Raw genomic sequence first — 20,773 nt, forward strand, 5'->3', positions numbered from 1 at the left:
ATTTTACACTCTGACCAGTCAGCAAGTGCTCTAATAGGTGTGTAATGAATTTTGGTAAGCATGCTGCATAAGATTCTTTCTTTTTTTTGTTGGAGATTTACTGTTTGAGAGGTGAAGGGGGGGTAAAAGGATGAGAAATTAGATTGGCAGCACATAAGTGTTCAAAGATTCAACTTTATTGTGATACCTTCTGAACGTGGTTCCAGAACGCATCCTCTAAATAAGTGGCAAAACCCTCGCTGATCCATTCTTCCGTCCAATCCCGTGCTCCAATGGCCAGCCCGAACCAGGAATGGGCGATTTCATGGCACAATCTTGCCCCACAGAGGTTCCTCTCACCCGTTAGCACGCTTTGAGACAGGAACATGATATGTGGACTAGAAAACAAAAGAAAGATTTATTTTACCATTTAAAAGGGGAAGAAACTTAAAAAACAGACTAGGATTAGATGCCATGGTTGTACTGTAATTGGTCTACAAACAAATCATTGGTTATAATGTAACTGCGGGTACTGAGAGCTCAGAGCTCTGACTTCAGCTCTGATCTAGTTATAACATGTTATAAAACTCAGCCACCCTGAAAGAACATCAAAGTGTGGGATTTTCTCTGCCGTAGACATACTATCGTTAAGGAGGTGGAGCTCTCAGCCAAAATGAGGCCTGTTTGCTGCCAGTGGATTTCAGAGTAGCCACCCGTGCCGCACCCTTCACCAAACAATCCGGGTGCATTTTCTAATAGCAGCAAATTACAAGGCGTATAACCGTCATCAGATGTTACTGGGAAAAGTTCCACTGTGAAATGTGCTGAGCGACAACACTGTAAACTGGAAAAAATGTCAACTGTAAGATAAGGCTCTTTCAATTGTGTATAAAAAACAACCTCAGGATTCAGACTGCACATAAAACCAAATGAAATATAGTATTGTTTGCCTTCTCACCCGAAATTACCTTGAGTGACCTTTTCAACCAGATAGCCTTGTGCTTCGTACAGCAAATGGGCTGTTATCAAGACCATGTTCCAAACAAAGTTCCTACGAGTCAGGAAAAACAAACCCGTTTCTTTTGTGTCCTAAGGCTTTGGTTTGGCCACATAATGGTTTTCAAATGTGACACATACTGTCGTAGATAGCCGCAAGCACCTTTTCTTCCCCTCACAAAATGAAGCTGATAAAATAATCTGAGGTGTTTTATGTATGCCTTTTTACCTTTTCAGCCAGACGTTCACATTGCCTGGGTCTGGAAAGAGTTTTTTTCTTCCCTACTGTTGCTTTCTTTACACAATGACCACAGCGACAAGCAGGAAATCAATAAAAAAGGTTGGCCTTGACTCTTAAGTTGAAGGTGGCAGATGTGCCTTTCATTCACACTGTTATGGTTCCCAGAAGTCATCGATACGTTATTTTAGCAGGATTCTGTGTGCCCAAAGAGTTCTCTAAAGTAGAGCTGAGGGACTTTGAAAAAAACCCTGTTTCTGGATGTAGATGACAGAAAATGTCCAACACTGTTAAAGAGAAGTGGTAAACAACAGAAGCTTGTTTTTTAAAGGTGGACACTGTTCAAATGCCAGGAAAAAGGGATTTCTTTAGTAGCCACAGAACCTTCTTTTCAGATGTGAAGCACCAGAGTCTGTTCACTGACCGTCTAATGCATAATTCTCACAAAATGGTAAAGTAGTTTCCCAATATATAATAACTGGATTTGCCTAAAATTAAACAGACAGACAGACACAGACAGACAGACAGACAGACCATCCAAGTAAAAGTTGGATCCAAAACTGGATCCAGTAATTCATCCAAGACTGAACTATACAGGTTCTCTTTTACTGATGCCACACACAAGCAAACACATGTAAGTCAATAAACCAAAAATTCCTGGAGGAATTCAACAAATTTTTTCAAAAGTCGAATCACGACTTTTCATCAGAGAACAGAATATCACCACCTGCCCTGTAATTACCAGAGGAAACACTAAAAGTGGAATGTAATGGTTCATATTTCAAACATGGCAAAATCATCATCATACTCTCAACATGGAATGTCAGAGTTATGGAGGAGGAAAACTTGGTGGGAATAAATCATTCCCCATCTACAATAAGCCTAATTGTGTTTATTGGTACCCTGCCTAATTACATTATCTTTTTCCAGTAAAAATATTTAAACATACAAGATAACAAGATAAAGCTACTTGAGAAGCAAAATTGCTTAAAGGGACAGTTCATTTACTCATACTTTGACAATAAGTTATCATTTACTCATGTCATTCCAAACCTGCATGACATTTTTCTTTTGTGAACACACAAAACAAAATTGGACCCCATTGGCTTTCATTGTAGGGACCAAAACAAACAAACAAACAAACAAACAAACAAAAACAGAAGAAAAAGAAGAAAAGCCAAAAAAAAAAAAAAAATCAAAAAAATTATGCCAGTCTGGTTTTTGTGAAATCATACTAAATTACCTACTGAAGTGACACTCATCCTTATCTAGTACACTACAATACTTTTTTTTTGAAGTTGAATAAAACAAAGATAATTGGCATATTTTTAACAAGAAAATATTAATTTCAGTCTTTATCCTTCACAATTTCACATTTAATTTATCTTGGTAGTTATTTATAAAATTTACTAGCGATTTCTGAGTTAAAATTTTTATGTATGAATGGATGTTAATTGAACTATAATTGGCCTACGAATTGTATGTGAATTTAAGACTTCAATGCATTATATCATGTATACTTGAGACAGCAAAACCGACTGTTGCTCAGTTATTGATTATTGCTCAACAACTGCACATTGTAACTCTAAAAAGCTGAAAAGGTAAGAAGAACACTTTTAAACTACATCATACAGTGATAGAAAAGCACTAAAGGGCACCAGCCTCCAACAAATGGGTAGTTATGCCCCTGAATTCAGATCATTAACCACTAGGCAATGAGCAACTCCCAATGAGAAGTGTATGAGCTAGTGCCATTTCAGACATTCAAAGCCATATTTATCTTCACCCCCCGTCTCCTCAAAGTGGCTCCATAATGTGCTGCCTGCACTTATTCTTTCTCTTTGTCTCTTATTTAATTTCCCACTCTCCTCAGTCTGATTGCATGAGCTTATTATAGATGGAAAACCCTGGAAGAACCTCGCAGAACAAACCTGATCTACCACAGTCCCTTTTCTTCCTGGCTTTCAGGCTTTAATGGGTGGTATTCCTGTCTAGACTGTAGATTAAGTTGTGGAGCTGCAAAATGAGGTGTGATTCTCTCTGTAGGCCCTGTGGGGCTCCTTTTTGCATGCCAGACCTTTTTAGGACAGATCACATGTGTCAAACATGTAAATCCTGGGAATAAATACCCACACACAGAGGCCGCTGCAGTGCAGAGACTATCAGGATTTGTGGCGCACGCTCCATGAAGCAAACGCAGCCTGTTGCAGATCACAACAACAATGCAATCCATATGTAGACATTCTACCGACCATACGAGTGGGAAATCTGGAAAATAGACCCACGCTCGCATCGCTGCCGATGTTTATCGCAGAGTGCCTCATGGCACCATTTTAACTTGATTGCTCCACATTAACGTTACAGAGGATTGCTGAAGAGCGTTCGTAAACCGAGCCGGAGGCGCTCATCAGCGCCAGAAAAACCATCCGGACTGAGAAGCAGCAGCAGATGTTTATGCAAAGCTTACAGTGTGCAAGGCCCCATTATGTGAGCTTCCTTCCAACGTTCAAAGCTATCTTATGAGTGAAGTCATTGGTTGAGAATGCAGAATTCTGGCACGCGTGGAATGCAGGACACTGAAAAAAGACAAAATGAAATCAAACTTTACCCCGTTTACTTTCTTAATACAATATATTTGTCTTTGTAATCTTTCATAAAAAATATAACTATACCAACACTGAAACAACTTTTCTTTTCAACTGATGTCATAGATCCCTCTTATTTTTCATTCTCCTCTGATCCACCCACTCTATATTTTGTGCTCATTTAAAATCTTGCTTCACCCAAAAATGTAGGAATAATGCATATACACAGCCACACACACACACGCACACACAAACGCATGCATGCACCAGCACACACACACACACACACACACACACACACACACACACACACACAACAACAGCAACAATCAATTCCTGATGGATAAAATTATGGCAAAAGTCTCCACCAACAATTTTTTCTCATTGAATATTCTATTTCACTCAGAAATGCATCAGATTACACAACTCTGCCAACCAGGGTTATTATAGTTGACTAAAACAAAAACCATTAAAAAAAAACATTCTGTTACTTGAAATAAAATAAATGCTGAATAAAATAAAATAAATATTAATAAAGCTATCAGCTATCCGGCTATCAGAAGCACAGTATACATGTTCAACACAAAATTTAAGTAAAGTTGTTTTTGACTTAAATCACCAAAGGCGAACAGCAAAAATACTTGTACATAAAGTAAGATTAAATACATAAAGTGTATTTGTATTATGTAATATTTCATTGTACACATTTGAGAACACACTAAAATATATTTGTATTATTTATTTCAGTGACAACAGTCTACACAAAATTAAGTTTATATTGTGACTTTAGCTAGTTAACCACAGTGTCAATTTCTTGTTCTTGTTTATAAGGGCTTTTGCAAATCTCTCTCCAGCTTTTATCCTGACTCCACTGGCAGGATGATTAGCTTGAATCTAGCAATAACACCCTCTCCTAGTGTGCAACAGACTTCTAAAGATTCTTTGTGCTTGGATTTGTTATATTTGTGTCTGGTCGGAGGTCTGGGGGAAGAAAGGCAGCTTTCTTGGCTCGGAGAATCAGATTAAACGCAATGGCAGGCGCTATTACAGTGTCATCAAGTGATTCAGTATACACATAGCAGGGACATCTGCCCAGTCTTTGAATGGCCTCATCCATTCTGGATTTTCGTGTGGTAGATGCTCCTCCAGGGATGCTGGGTAATGGCTCCCCACCTCACACTTTGCTCTAGTTTACCAGCCTCTACTGCCACTCCTACTGCCTTAAATCAGCCCCAGGGCCAAATAAACTCTCTCCGTGCCATACAGATTTGATTCATTTAGAGGCACGTTCTGTCCCACACAGCAAAATCCATTTGTTTTCGTATATAGCTCTCTATTTACAGTGGAGAATATGAGTCTGGTCTGAAACTGGAGCGAGAGACTCCATCCACACCAACGCAGACAGTTTTTTGGAATCAACCTGTCAATGAAGACGTGGTGGGAAAAAAAGGGATATGACTCAGGCTGGATTTCCAGAAAGGGGTTAAGTATGAGACGAAGGAAGCAAGGGCTGCTGATAACAACGCAGGAATGTAGTACTAATAACAACCTGCTTTCTAAATCGGATGCTGCTTATTTACATTTAAAGAAAGAAGAGGGGATTTACGGCACACGTGGGTCCAGGCGGGGAGATCTGGAAGGTGAAAAAGCACCTAATGATTTCAAAACAGCCTAATAAAGTCAAAAATCTAGAAATATATCTGCCTTTTAAACATGCTTCCCTGTCCTCCAGGTGCAGGCATGCTCTGAATTCTTTTGCTCGTGGTGGCTTTTTTACACACACAGCCAAAGGAGGGACAGAAAACTCTCTCTGTGGACTCTCGGCAGAGAAAAACATCTCATCCCTGACAATTTGATTAACAGCCATCTTTCGTGCCAAAGTCCCCCTGGTCTGAAAGATGCTCTCTGTCACACACTTCTTAGGTTACTCAGCAATCAGAGAGGAGTGAAACAAGAAAGTAAAGCGAGAGAGAGAGAGGGAGCGAAAAGAAAGAGCGAGAGAAAGGGCTATTTAAGTGGTGTTATCTCAGCCTTCCGAGCTCCTTGGCTATTCCAGCACATTCCAAAAGCTTCACATCCGTCGTCCACATTACACTCCGCACCCATGGGACTCCACTTTCCTTTCCCCATATGGTCATTTTAAGGCTAAAGGAAGGGCATGTCAGCAAAGAAATGAGTTTGGTACTAGATAGATATTACAATGAGTTAAGTGCTACCTGTAACCACTAAAAAACCTAAAAACTGAGCCAGAGTCTCCAATTACAAACCAAAGTAATGCTGAAAAGTGGCACTACTTCATTGTTTGGGACATTCATGTGTGGCCCAATCAGAATATCTAATCAGACCTTCCCACTCTGTAGAAAAAACATATAATAGCCTATTTGACCAATTTCGACAACCAAAAGCAGAGGCAGCCTGATTATTATAAGAGCATTTCATGCAGCCAGAAACTCGCTGATATTAAAATGTGAGCCTATATTTAAATAATGTTTTTGCTTTTTCATTACCCCTGGTCCACATAATGCCTGAGTTATTCAGAACTTCAAAATCCAATCATTTATTTCATGGTGTTGTAATCTAACATACTCTGGTGAGTCAGAACGTTTGGAGGATGATTAATTCGCCCTTAAACATTTTGAATCCCGAATTTGTCGCATGTGGGTGGTGCATGTTTCTAAAACTGGTAAAAATTGTATATTGTTTTGTTAATCTTTGGAGAGTTTACATAATCATAACTCCGCTGAATACCAAAATCACTTCAAAGTCCTAAATCACGTTGTCCTACCCTGCGTAATATATGGACCGAAAAGCGTGTGCGAGTGCAGCTCTTGAACAGCAAACACAGCACCTCTGGGAAACAAACTTCTTCTTTATTCCTTCTATGCAATTGCTGACTACCTGTTCAGGTGGTGAAATATGAAGAGTAGGTTGCCCCCAGGCTAAAGGTCTCTACTTCTCTGGGCAGAACATACCACCTGCTCTTTCCTCCAACAAATAGTCAACATGAAAAGCATTTTTGCCCCCAAAATTGCTCAAATCCAGATGGAGCGCATAATTCACTTATATACAGTAGAATGACAGATGTGTGATAATTTGGACTTTTCTAGGAATTCTTCAGGTTCAATACAAGCTCAAAGAACAGCATTTGATGCATAATGTTTTTTACCATAACAAATCATTTTAACGTGTCCATCATTCTCTTTAAAAAAAAAAAAATATAAAAATAGAGGCTAATCTGAGGCACTTACAATGTAAGAGCATGTAGCAAAAAAATGTATCACTTAAAGAAGAAATGTATACTGTAGCTTATAATAGTTAAAGCGCTTCTATTCTTCTGTTAAAGCTTGTAAATTATTTGAGCCGTAAAGCCGTTGAAATCATAATTTCTAGTTGTTTTAGGTTTGTTGGATTTACATCATGTACATCATGGCAACAATATGATCAAATTGGATATAACTTTACACAGAAAGGGTAAGCCATTTTTTCCCACACTAAGTTCATGTTAACACATTATTATTGTCTTGTGGCTATCCTAAGACATTGAGTATTTTAATGTTTATGGATTGGCCCCATTCACTTCCATTGTGAGTGCCTCAAAAAAGTTGAAATGTAGGTTGAATTTAATTTGTGGTATTCAACTTTGTAAATTGTAAATTGAGCTTAAGTTGTATTGAACCCGGAATATTCCTTTAAGCTGTGAAGAGCTAGTGAGATTTTTAAGGCATGATTCTGCATATCCCCCCACCCCACACTCTCCTCGGGTGCCAGTCCAAACCGCCTCAGAGTTCAGACAGATCTAACAGGCTATATAAGGTCAAATGCTAGTCTCAGCAGCAGAGTAATTGCCAAGTAATTGACCGAGATGAGCTATTTATACAGTGTAAAAAAGTACACAAAATGCACTTCAAGTGGGTTGGCAATTACTCATGAGAACGTCTGGATGCATAATATTGAGCAGGAACATCCCAGAATTCCTTTAACCTGTCTCTCTACAAATTATTTATGTGGACATATCTGAATCTCTCCCAAAAGCACTACTGATGGTGGTGGTGTGCTTGTCTTAACATACAGCAACAATTAATCCAATGATGACTTAATTGGCAGCTGCAACAATACAGCTTTGGATTCTAGATAAAAGACATCAGTAAATAAAGCTATTACCCACCTACTGTCACTAAACACCTTACATCATTGACATAGCGTGGGAAAACACAATGAAATAAGATTTCTCTAAGCTGCAGAAGCCCCGAGTCTCGCAGAAAAGCAGCCGATGCCCATATTTGCACATCTGGCATATGAAGTATTCCAACTATGTCCTGCTGTGGTGTAAAAGAGGTGTTAAGGGACAGAAAGTGAGCGCCTTCAAAGTTGAGGAAAGTGCTGTGCCCTTCCTCTGAAGATCTGAAGATACGAGCATCTTGTGTTTACGTCATCACCTCGTAGCCGTCACAGCCCAGAAACTTCCCTACGTGATCGGTCAGCCATACACAGGATGGAAGTGTGATGATGTTCCTCGCAGTAATATTTCCTCAAGCTTCAAAAAGCCTGTCATCAGATTCTAGGACTTCATGAATCAGACTCAGAGGAATCGAGCCAAGAATAACGTCCCGGTGGGATTGCTGTTTTTTTCTGCACTGGGACAGCAGTCATTCGGGTATTTGGGAGGAAGCACAGCGCACACACTATCAGGCCTGGCCTTTCTTGACTTCTTAATCTTTACTTCCTTCCCTCCAGAGAACCACCAGCAGCACCACTTGTATGTCCAAAGCCCCAGCTGCAAATGAACAAGCATGATATAAAAGCAGATATTGGCTTGGCCCCAAGGATTTGGGCCCACATACTTCCCAATTTTCAGATTAAACAGCTCCTGTCTCTGAAGTGGTTCCAGGAGCGAATGGCTTTTGTTGCTGGAAATAATCAACACATCCTCTCCCACATCCTGGGGGATCGGCATCTCAAAGTGCCCCTCTCCTGGCCCCAAATGTACTTTGTTGATCACTCTTTTTCGCTCTGATTTGTGCTTCAAGAATGGCCTGGAGGACTGTACCATTCCCTAGAGAAGGGGTGGCCGACTGTCTCCTGCTGTGATCCGTACAGGGCAAAGGACAGGGAGTATGAGTATCCGTTTCTCTCGCACACAGACATATTTCTGTCATCCACTGGCAGTTTTTGCAAGGAGGCTACTAAAACCAGGCTGTAATAAACGGTGAGTTAACTAAATTCTCTCCAGACCAAAAAAAAACCTGAGGTCCTGAGTCCTGTGCATCACATTAGCTCAAGCAGAAAAGGAGTAACTAATTCAGGAAAAGAAAAACACAGGAGTGACCGCTGTTAAGATGCATGCCCAGTGCTAATTAGAATGTGACATTTTCTCTCTGTGAATGGCTGGAACCAGCCTGGGGCACTGGGTAATGACCTCATATCCTGTGGAATACTTATTCCTGGACAAGGAGATGGTGGGAAATACAGGAAGACCTGTGGTCACCTTTCTTACTAGTGTTTGCTTATATCCAAAGCGATTGCTTCACTGAAAATTGTGCAATGATTTTAAGAAAACAGAGCTTGGTATACTTTTTAACACAAACAAAAACACAGTGCACGCATACGATTCATTGAGCATTTCCTGAACAGTGACCTTCCTGAGCAGTGTAAGGAAAATGAGTTTCACTGCAGCCATTTAAACAGATCCAACAGGTTCTCACCACCTAAAGCCACCCAGACTACTAAACAAACAGCATGGTTAGCCAAAAAGAGCATTTAAATCGGTCAATTCATAAAAAATGTGGCATGCTGGAGGGCAATGCCCAAAAGGAATCTGTGGGAACAGCTGCCAAGCAATGGCTTGATATCTATGTTTCACTTCTAAAAACCTCTGCTGCTTTGCAGACTAAATAAGACAGGTCAGTGTTTTAGTTTACCACTGTTGATGAGATACTACTGATACGTATACGTATGCAGTGTTAACTAACATGAGACTGAGAGAGAGTGTGCAAAAACTGGCGAAAACCAGTTTTTCTGTAAGTTGTTTTCACTGAAAAATAACTGCAATTATGTTTTAAAACAAAACAATTCAGCCAGAAATTATCATGTAATAAATAATCCTCATTTTGTTTCAAATTTCCATGAAACACATAAGGAGACATTTTTGAAAAATGTCCTGGTCACTATTTTCCATGCAATAATGATGAAAAGAATACAATGCACCAAAAAGCTTCAGAAGACTTGGAATAAAATTAGGGCTGTCAAACGATTAATCGCATCCAAAATAAAAGTTTGTTTTTACATAATATATGTGTGTGTACGGTGTATAATTATTTTCTATATATAAATACACACACATGCATGTATATATTTAAGAAATATTTGCATGTATATACTGTGTATATATATTTATATTATATATAATTTATATTATATATAAATATTTTACATATAAATAACACATTTTTCTTAAATATATATGCATGTGTGTGTATTTATATATAGAAAATAATTATACTCCATACACACACATATATTATGTAAACACAAACTTTTATTTTGGATGCGATTAATCGCGATTAATCGTTTGACAGCCCTAAATAAAAAGCATGAATTTTATGGACCACATTTATGATATTGTATGATTTATAGAGCATTTTGTCCTTTTTAAAGTTTTGAAACATTTTTAACATTTATTCATTGCAATCGCACAGAAAAAAAAAGAAAGAATAAAAACCATCTCCTTTTGCATTCCAAGGATGAAAGTAAGTGGGGGGATTTGTAAATCATGACATTCCTTTAAGTCGCCAAACAGGGGATAAAACGGATCAGTTCAGTTCTACCTCTACACATTATTTATGATTGCTGCACACTACAGATCAAACAAAATATTATTATTTCAGAATCACATTTGAGATAAATGCACCACTTACCTGGCCATGCCCAGACTGGAGAACCCTGAGGGAACAATGAGCACATCTAGACGTGAGAATGGATGGACACCAAGAAGAGAGTGAGCTGCGGTCATACAGAGAGGCAGTAGGGGTAGAACCATATCCTTTGCCTTTTGCAGGTGGCAGGGTGGGGCAAATACCCGGTGAGGAATTACAGTCTGTGTCCTAGCAGCGCTCAGCATGAAGCGACAGGGATAATCCACGTGGGAGCAAACATATTGCTGATCAGCGCTGTCCAAAGAAAGACTGCAAAATAGAGAAATATGCCAATATTAACGCAGAATATACTATAAAGAGTATTAGTTGTAGGCTTTGATTCAGCATAACAAGAATCAACACAGAGTCACTACTGTATGCAAGGAACCCAAGTCCAATCACAATTCAGTATGCAGATAGATGAGAAGGAAGACCATTATTCCATTAACAATGTAATATGCAAATATTGTGACATTTAATCAATGCCATCACTACATAAAAAGAAACAATTCTGCATTTGTTTTATCACTGTTTTTACTTTGGAAAGTATTTGGAAATCTATCTAAACAGAAAACCTGGATGCATGATAGAGATGTGTGTATATTATTGGAATGTAATAAACATAATCCATATTTATTTTATAAGGAATATAATATAGAAGTGCACTCTTTGCAAACCAAATTTATCACATTAAAAAAATACTTTAAATTATACATACACCTTTGGAACAAACTAAAAACAAAATTATACATACACCTTTGGAACAAAACAAACAAAAAAAAAAGCAGTGGACACATGTTTTAAAAGTAGGGCTGCGCGAAAAAATAGATCGAGATCGCGATAAAATTTACGTCGATAACGACGATAAGATATGGACATTTTTACTCGACATGGATTAATCTAACAGCCTATCACACAGCAGAAAAAAAACGCGACATCAGCAAGTCAGTGTATGTCAATACTAAAAAGTGATTTCTGTGTGAATGAACGGCGCGGTTTGTCTGATACACAAACTCACTCATTATGTGACGCTCACGACTGAAAACATAAACTTCACATCCAAAGCTGCTTTGAGAGTCACTTTACAAGCTTTTCACCGTTTAATTTGAGGAAAAACTACCGTCAGTTAGGCCTACTCACTGAAACTAAAAATGAAACATTTTCACAACAACCCGTCAAAATAAAAGTTCGGATTAACTTCAAGAAATTATGACTGAAATATATCACTACTGTATACTAAAATGTACTTCTCAAAGTAATAATAATAATATTAATATTTCTAAGGAATATCATGCAACCAAGATATTTTTTCATCCATGTTTTAAATGTATACACTGTTGTACAGTATCTAATTTGACAAAAAAAATAAAATTGCAATGTTTTGTTGTAAATTAATGTTGTATTTTCATTTGATTACATTTTAAAAACTCGATTAAATTGTTACATTTTATATAGATTTGTATTAAATAATAAAACTGAATTTCTCATGCAATATCGTTGTTTATTCTAAGCATGTGCTTGTCTGAAGCTTTAATACAGAGCTTGTTACAGCAGGATGGAATCTGATTGGCTGTCAATGTTTTTACCGTGCATTGGCTGGATAAAATCGTTCTGAAAGTGATTCCAGAAATATAATTTCTCTGTGCCATTATCGTTATAGCTGTGGTGTGGAGGCGGCTATTCTTTAATATTGAGAACGATTTTTAGAACTATTTATTTATCGTTATCGTCCTTGGTGTGAACAGGCCTTAATGGGTTTAGATTTTTGGGTGAACTAACACTTTAATGTTGTTAATAATGTGGTAATACCTCTTGTTCTTGTGGCATGTATCAATGTCATTGGGAGATTTTCAAATCTTAAAAACTGTCAAATTTGCCAAAATAATAAGCTACCGAAGATCTCCAAAATCTACAAAAAAGCCTAAACAGTCAATATTTTTTTCTAGACTTACACTTAGTCACATCACATGAACAACATACCTGGGTACTTTGACACAAGTTTCATCTGTCTTTTCCACCTCAAAGTTGGGAGCGTTTACTCCAGCCTCTAGCCATTGCCCTACTGCTATGGTAAAGGTAGAGGCTGGCATTGGCATCGTAACATAATAATCCCACTGCAGAAAACCTGAACGGAGTAGAGAAAAGACTTCAGAATTTTCCGTAATAAAATTATTGCACTAAATTACACCTCCGTGATTATGAACTGCTGAATTAGGGTTTCAACTGTACCTGTCTCTGCAGGCTTAGAAAAGGCTTCATTTTCCCCACTCATAAGAACAGTGTAATCGCACGGAGCTCTCACACATGCTTGCCACGTTGACATGGCAACAGGTGGCTCCTGGCACGGGAAGAGGGCTCTGTTGTTGATGGGCGAGCCCATGGTATATACACAGCATCTAAATGATAAGGATGGGTATAAATATAGTCTTTTACTCTATGCCAGTGTTTCTTGCTATGCTTTTCAGAGATGGTGTTAAATCTAAAGCCTCACAGCACTGAGATGTGAGAATGTGAGAAGATAAAAAAAGAATCTGAGAAGATAAAAAAAAGGTTGTTACAACAATACCAAGAAAACATTTTTGCAGGTTGCACGGCTTACAGCTTGATCCATGTAGTCTGATTCATGAACAAGTAACTCTTATAAACAGTTCTTTTTAGTGAATCAAAAACATACACCGCAACCAATGTTGTCCGATTCACGAACAAATGACGCCAATCCTTTTAATGAATCATTCAAAAGAATCATTAAATCATTCACGAACTTGAGTTTTTTGTTTGAATCAATTTGACGAATGCTTCACTGAATTAACTCACTTGAAATGTCACAGCAGTTACTGAACAAACATTGTTATCATTTCTTTTATTGATGGAATTTTATGTGTTTAAAAGAAATATATATTTCTGTAATGTACCAGGAGGGTTCCCTTTACACTCTTTAAAAGAGGGGTTTTGTGCCATAAAAGAGTCATTTTGGAACCTTTAAACAGTTATTAACCCTTGTCCATCTTTTTTTGTTGTTGTTGTCTTTTTCAAGGTTTTTTTTTTTTGTTTTGGTTTTTTTTTGATAATTTTGTCTGTTAATGCCAACTGCATAAATGTTGGCACAAATGTGCATTTTTATTGGAATTTTACTATTTCACCCCCATTTCCTTTAATAAATCTATTTTACACTATATACGTACACAAAATAGTTACACTCAGGACCTTAAGAACAAAAAAGTCCCAATTGAAACCCATTAAAACTTTTAATCCCAGTTAATTTTTAATAGCCATTTAACTATAAAAGCTATTTTCATTCTGTTGGCAAGGCTTCAAAATAAAAAATTTTATTAGCTTTGTTCCTGTTTTCTTATGGATATTATAGAGCCAATTTGATAAATTATGCAGCTATAATTGAGTAGGTATGCTGGTATGAATGTCAGAGTGTGGTTTGTATGCGTCTAAGAAAAAAATTGTGTGCATGTAATATTTGAGAGAGAGAAACTCTACTGTAGTGCAAATCACAAATTCAACCACTGTGTGTGCCAGTGAAGCTTTGCTGGTAACTAACGGGGAAAATTTGGTACTGCGCCCAAGCAAAATCTTATTTAAAGCAATGTTTTTTTTTTGGTTTTTTTTTTTTTTTTTGAGATATCAACCTCAAATTTGGAACACAACTTGTTTAGATTGATGGCTTTGATTTTCTAGCAGTTTTAGAGTACAACATGTTTCACAAAATATATATTTTATATAAAATAATAATAATAAATCATTAAACCTCTGAACTTTTTTTGGTTCCACTTTTTAAACTTTTTTTTTTTTTGCTTCATCAATAATCTGCCACGGGTCTTCTTTAAAATGAGAATCAGCTTCAAATTTTTAAGACAGTTTTTTGACACAGACATTTTTGCCCAGAGTAACTGTTTTAAATTGAGGGTTAAGTTAGCACGAAGAAGAACCATTTTCTCACTATAAAGAATATTTTGTGGATTGGAAAGATTTTATGGATGTTAAAAGATCTTCACTGAACCATAGATGCCAATTAAAGACCTTTATTTTTAAGAGTGTATAATTTACAGCATTAGCTGATGCGGCAAAAAGGACATTATAAGTCTGAATGAATACCCAGGCCTAGTTGTTGGTGCATGTAAATATAAACATGGTTGGTACCTGTTATCCTGGTCTTTTGTCCACCTCACAGAACCACCTATGGGCTTAGTTTCATACCAGATTCTGACAGCAGACGGGAAGTCATGAGGGGAGCAAACCCCTTCCTTCCTGACCTGAAGACTCCACTGGTCCACGTGGAACCGTAGAGGTTGTGCATTTAACACGGTAGGGGAACGGCTGCACTGAAGGTATAACTCGTGCTGCGATCTCCAGCAGACTGAAGGCATAGAGACCAGCCTCTGTACCAGACTGGATGACGGATGATCCGCGTTTGCATACCGATGGTCTACGTCAAGTTTCTTTAAATTAGATACTGTAGTTACATCCACCTCTTCCACTTTTGACACCATCAGGTCACAACAATCCAGCACCAAGGTGAATTCTTCACTATCATCACCCCAAAAGACATCACTGACATCATTTCCTCCACTCAAACGTGATGGTTCCTCAGGGGGTATCAACTCATTTGGCTCAGGTGTGATGGGAGAACTTACGTCATGTTTAGATGACACCTGAGATATGTTTTGCGCCTCTGTGTTTGATACAGATCCCGGTTCACCTTGCTTGCAGGAACCAATAGCGGGCTCCAGAAACAGAACAATGCTGCCACCAATGACCTTCCTTTGAAAGTGAACAGTGAGGTCAAGCACATAGTGTCGCACGAGGATATGGCTGGTGTTAGCCCGCAGGGGCAGGTCATCTTTATTAGGATCCAGATCAACATCAGGGTTACTTTCCATAACTGATGGGGATGTTCTTTAAGCAGGAACAGATCTTGAAACCAGACTGAAATATCATTAGGAATAATGTTAACAGAATGCCATTTGTAAAAAATTATTCGGGCTCTCACAAAAATTCCACTCGTTATTCAGTCTGCATCTGGTCCTGAGGCATTTAATAGCCTGTAATTATAAATGTGAAAGAAAATATTACTTGAATGAATCTATTTAAGGTAAATATACAATCTCACCATTAAACTGCAATACTGATACTTAAGATAGACCTCTTGAATAGCATAAACAACCCCAGGCCATCATACATTCTATTATTCAGTATCATCCGAAATAATATATATATATATATATATATATATATATATATATATATAGTTATTTTATTATAATGCAATTATTATAATGCATGCAGTTTTTATAACCTCATATGAACTGGAATGTTAAATTGTATTGAACATTAAAAAAAAACATTTAATTGACGTTCAAAAGGTCTTGCCACAGGATTATTTAAAGGGATAGATCAGCCATAGAAATTCTGTCAAAACTCACTCTCATGTCATTCCAAATCTGTTTGATTTTCTTTCTTTTGAGGAACATAAATTTAGATATTTGGAGAAATGTTGTTAAACAAATAATTTTGGTGAACATTTACTTCCATTTTATGGACAAAAAAATGCTAATGACATAATTTACTGTGATAAAAAATAAAACAAATGGAAGTTACAGCAAAAAAAAAAAACACTTTCCATTACACACACACATAGCCTACATAACTTAAACTAAAACCTTGATGATGTATGAAAAAGTTCATGTCTATGCTATTTGTGAACTATCAAAATATTAATAATAATAAGATTTTTACTAAGAACAAGAGCAATGTTTCAGTATTTCATTGTCTTGTAACTGAGCTGACATTTAAAGAGTAGATTAAACTCCCCTTTAGACTCTTGAAGTGTACACTTGTGTTCTCTTTCGGTGCAAATGGGAAATATAATACTGTAAGTGGTTCTTAAAGTGACAATTTACAACCGGAGGCCCATAATTAGGTATTAAATCACTCACTTATAGACACTTCCATCAAACACTGTAAATAACCCTTTAAGATAAATACTACTCTCTAGGTGATGACTATAGGCAATCCATTCATATTCATTCTTTCAAAGCAGTTGTTCTCAATTCTGGAGTAGCCTAACCCAGCACTGCACATTTTAGATATCTTCTTTAGAGCTTTTCAGTTTGTAACCCTAAAACCTGGAAGGTTTTTCAGTCACAGTGGGTTTTTATAATGGCCGTTATTGGGCGATTTTGATTTACGAGTAATAGCCTACATAGGGACAGATTTACACCAGCACAAACCCTGTTTTGGCATTAAAAAACTATGGTCAAGATTTACTTAAGACAGTTATTTTTTGGGCTGACCTTATTGCATATGCATTTATGTAGGAGTTTCACTTTCAGACGCAGAATTTTATGGAAGAGTATTTAAATTAATCATGCAAGGTGATTTAGTAAGGTTTGCGCTAGTCAATTTACTGGTATTTGCGCCATTATTTAACACCCAAGCATGTCTTAAACCAGACGCTAGTTCGCTCTGCTCTCTGTAGATTGTGTTGGTCATTATGGAAATGATCCGGATGCATCTTTGTTCTTTCATTTGCACATGGTCAGTAGATCAAGCATAAATCTTTCTTAGTAGTTTAGTTTAGTAAATCTGGCCCATAGTCTGTAGTTACTAGTTAACATTACTGTTACGTTTTCTTCTACACCATATATTAAAAAGGATGTGTTGTCCTTGACAAATAACACAACCCACAGTTGTAGTCCAAATATAGCAATATCTAAGCAACTTTTTAGGTTAAAACACAGTGACTTCAAAATTCCTGTTTAAAGGGGACATATCATGCTAAATCCACTTTTTTAGCCCTTAAATGCATTTTGTTGTATATTTGGAGTGTTTAGAAGTACAGAAAAGTTGAAATTATTCTCTTCAGGTGCTTCGTTGATATCTTTATATTCAGTTTTGGTCATATTTTTCAACCTGTTCCGATTTTTCTGTTATCTATGACGTTTTGTGAACTATTACGTCACAGTATTTGCAGCGGAACTGCCAAATAAGGACATTGACTTCCGGCCCAACACTTCGAGCAATCCGCCATTTCTATTTCTCGCTGCAATTTTGTAGTCCAAGCTAAAGGATGCAGAAGTTACGAGAGGGTAAGTTAAAATGTTCGGTTGTTGGATGTAGTAACCCACACACTTCATTACACCGTCTAATGTAGATGAACTGCAGCGCTTGTGACAGGGCGCATGTTTAACTGAAAGAACGAGCAGAGAGAGAGACACCCGGTCGCGCGCGCGCTCACTCTCTCTCTTCGGAGCCAGGCGAAAGTGTAAACAAGACATCACCGTCTCCAAACTAGACGCTGTCTTGCTCTCTCTCCCTCGCACATATTAATCAAAATAAATCGACACGGTGGTAAAAGGTCGGAAGACCAAAGTTTCATGTGTAAATACAGTACACACCATTGCGATACATCCATATGAAGTTGTTGTTCTGCAGGTTCGTCGTCTTCATTTTCATCTCGCTCCTGCTCCGACTCTGGCTCGAACATGTAAGGCTGGCTGGACAAGTCTTCCGTTGTTGACATTTTGTTAATAACGTGTGAATAAAAAGTTTCTGTGCGGCTAGATAATCGTATCTCTGCTATCATACTACAAAAATGGCCGAACAGGGTGGAGTTGAACCGAGTGTCACCTCTACAACCTGGAGAGGGGGCGGGGTATGAAGTGTCTCAATTGTATTTAAAGAGACCGCACCAAAACGAGTTGCTCTCAGACGCACATCAGAAAAGGGGTAGAAAAGGGGCCTATGGAGCTATAATAATGAGGAATTCAGACCCAAGCATTGCAGTTCCGCTTTATATAGACTACAAATGTATGATTTATATGTAAAAAGGAACGATTTAAAAGCATGATATGTCTCCTTTAAAGTTGCGATGAAACAACAGTAGTTACAGACCATTCATTCCATATTGTGACAAACATCAGAGTAAAGCGGATTATTCACACACATGACCAGCGTCGGCCAATAGTGAGCCTATGTTCTGACGTACAACCCAAGTGCTGCGCTGTTACACTACATGAACTCACTCAGAGGCCCACACAGAAAAAAAGAATAGTTGAATAAAGTCATTATTTTTGTGCACAAAAAGTATTCTCTAGTCACTTGGACTATTTTAACGATGTCTTTACTAACTTTTCTGGGCTGGCAGATGAAATTACATAGCAGCCTATGAAGGAGTGAGACTAGGAGTAATATTTTGAAAATATTATAAGATTTTAAAAATCTTTTAGTGTGGCCCCAGCTTCAGATGACATTCTCAGATACTGCGATTTCATTGTAATCCTTCTCACAACGTCACTAAATTCACCATTAAGTACTCACCTGAACAGTTTATGAAGTTGTATATGGTATCATTGTAATCCTTGACTATCAAAACATAGTGGTGGACAGACATCAAATTTTCCATGTTACCATGTTTGGTTCAGGAGATATAATACAAAATACATAATTCAGTTATGGCGGAAAGCAAAATGGCCGCCATGGCCACCACGAGGCATTTTTGCAATGGCTCAATTTCTGAAAATGTTCAGGGCCACAAATTGTAGCCTACATGTGTACCAAGTTTCATGCTTTTATGAAAAAGTGAACATAATTTTCACATCACCTGGACTAATGGGAAAGGAGTTGTAAATGGCAGTGAAGCAATGCAATTGATGCCTTAAAGGAGAACTGTGCATTTGGAGTGCTGTCAGTACAGAGAACAACGACAAAAATCGGTGTTGCCTACACCGTGTTATCCTCTTTTTAAAATTTGCACCATGTTGACTTCAATGGGGCAAGTTTTAAACTTGCTTTTAGCCTCTTAACATCCTTGATGTGTCATTACAAGTGCACAGCCATGTGAGTGATTTCTTCAGAGTCAACACACGGTGAATCTGACTGCAGTAGATGTGAAAGATATGAATAAAAATGATGTTAATTCAGCCAGCGCAAATACCTGTATTTTCTTCCTGTTTTCGGTCGAAGTCCACAGTAGTCGATTGTCGAGTTCACGTGCATAGGTTATCACGCGAGTGAACTCGACAATCGACTACTTCGACTACTAATCGACTACTTCAAGCCCCTTTCACACAGCGCTTTGAACCCGGGAAATTGCCAGAGTGCCTTCTGTGTGAACTTAAACATGACCCGGGATTGATGCCGGGTTGGGGACCTAGTAACATTGCCGTGTTCAGTCCCGGAACGCGCGCTGTGTGAACAAAAGCCGTAATAATGCCGTGTCATAGTGATGACGCTGAAGCGCGGGATCATTCGCCAGCTGTGAAACGGTACGTAATGCGCAAGTTTATGATCGAATCAGAGAACAAAATGCACAAGCGTGGTTTCTCGAGAGAGAAATCGCAGCTCATAAGCAAACAAGACGCTGCTGAGACATTACAAGTCACATCGATGTCACGTGTCTTTACGGGATTTTTACGGGTTGTGTGTGAACGCACTCTGATTCCGGAAAATAACTGGCAGTGTGAATGAACGAAAATCAAACGAACCCGGGTCAAATCCCGGGTCACTTTATCCGTGTATTTTCCGGAATATCTGTGTGAAGGGACCGTTCACTCACACAGAACACATTTGAATTTCCACTGCATAATTTTCCATTGTTTTTCAATGTAAACATGGCTCTACCTGTTGTGCTCGCACTTTTTCGCACATGGCATTCTCAAATCACAGCGCTCAAGTTAAGTTCTTCCACTTTTCAAAAACGCGCCACTAGACCAATTGCACATTTTTCCATTCTTAGCTGTCTTTCATTTCAACTGCAAAAAAACATGATCTGTGTAAAGCGGCCCTAAATAATTGGAGAATGCACTGTCATTTCACCAGAAGATTGAGTTATGACATTTTGTTTAAAATTGACAGTCATTTTTTAAAAATCAAACGAATGGATGAATCGTTTAGAATGCATTTAGAAAATAGATATAGTGAATTTCTGCATGAAACGGATGTTGCAATAGTTTTTTCTTCCCTATTGTGATGTAGTGAGCTGCTTCTCAAATAAGAAAAAGAAAAAAAAAGTAGGATGGGACTTGGTTTTGTCTATCGGGAATTGATTGGACGGT

General features: G+C 38.0%; 1 protein-coding gene across 2 annotated transcripts in view; it reads right to left on the reverse strand.

The window, feature by feature from the left end:
- aopep (aminopeptidase O (putative)) overlaps positions 1-20,773 on the reverse strand; it is an 89,755-nt gene that overhangs the window by 68,203 nt on the left and 779 nt on the right. Inside the window, exons 2-6 of one of the 2 annotated variants that reach the window (XM_079897035.1) lie at positions 14,859-15,644; positions 12,939-13,105; positions 12,690-12,834; positions 10,713-10,979; positions 188-377 (exon numbers count right to left, since the gene is read on the reverse strand). In XM_079897035.1, coding sequence (XP_079753161.1) covers positions 188-377; positions 10,713-10,979; positions 12,690-12,834; positions 12,939-13,105; positions 14,859-15,598 — 1,509 coding nt within the window. In that variant the 5' untranslated portion in view covers positions 15,599-15,644. Of the gene's footprint in view, positions 1-187; positions 378-10,712; positions 10,980-12,689; positions 12,835-12,938; positions 13,106-14,858; positions 15,761-20,773 lie in introns of both variants that reach the window. The other variant, XM_079897034.1, reaches the window with a different exon arrangement.

Source organism: Squalius cephalus, assembly GCF_949319135.1.
Source record: "Squalius cephalus genome assembly, chromosome: 16".
Lineage (NCBI taxonomy): Eukaryota > Metazoa > Chordata > Actinopteri > Cypriniformes > Leuciscidae > Squalius > Squalius cephalus.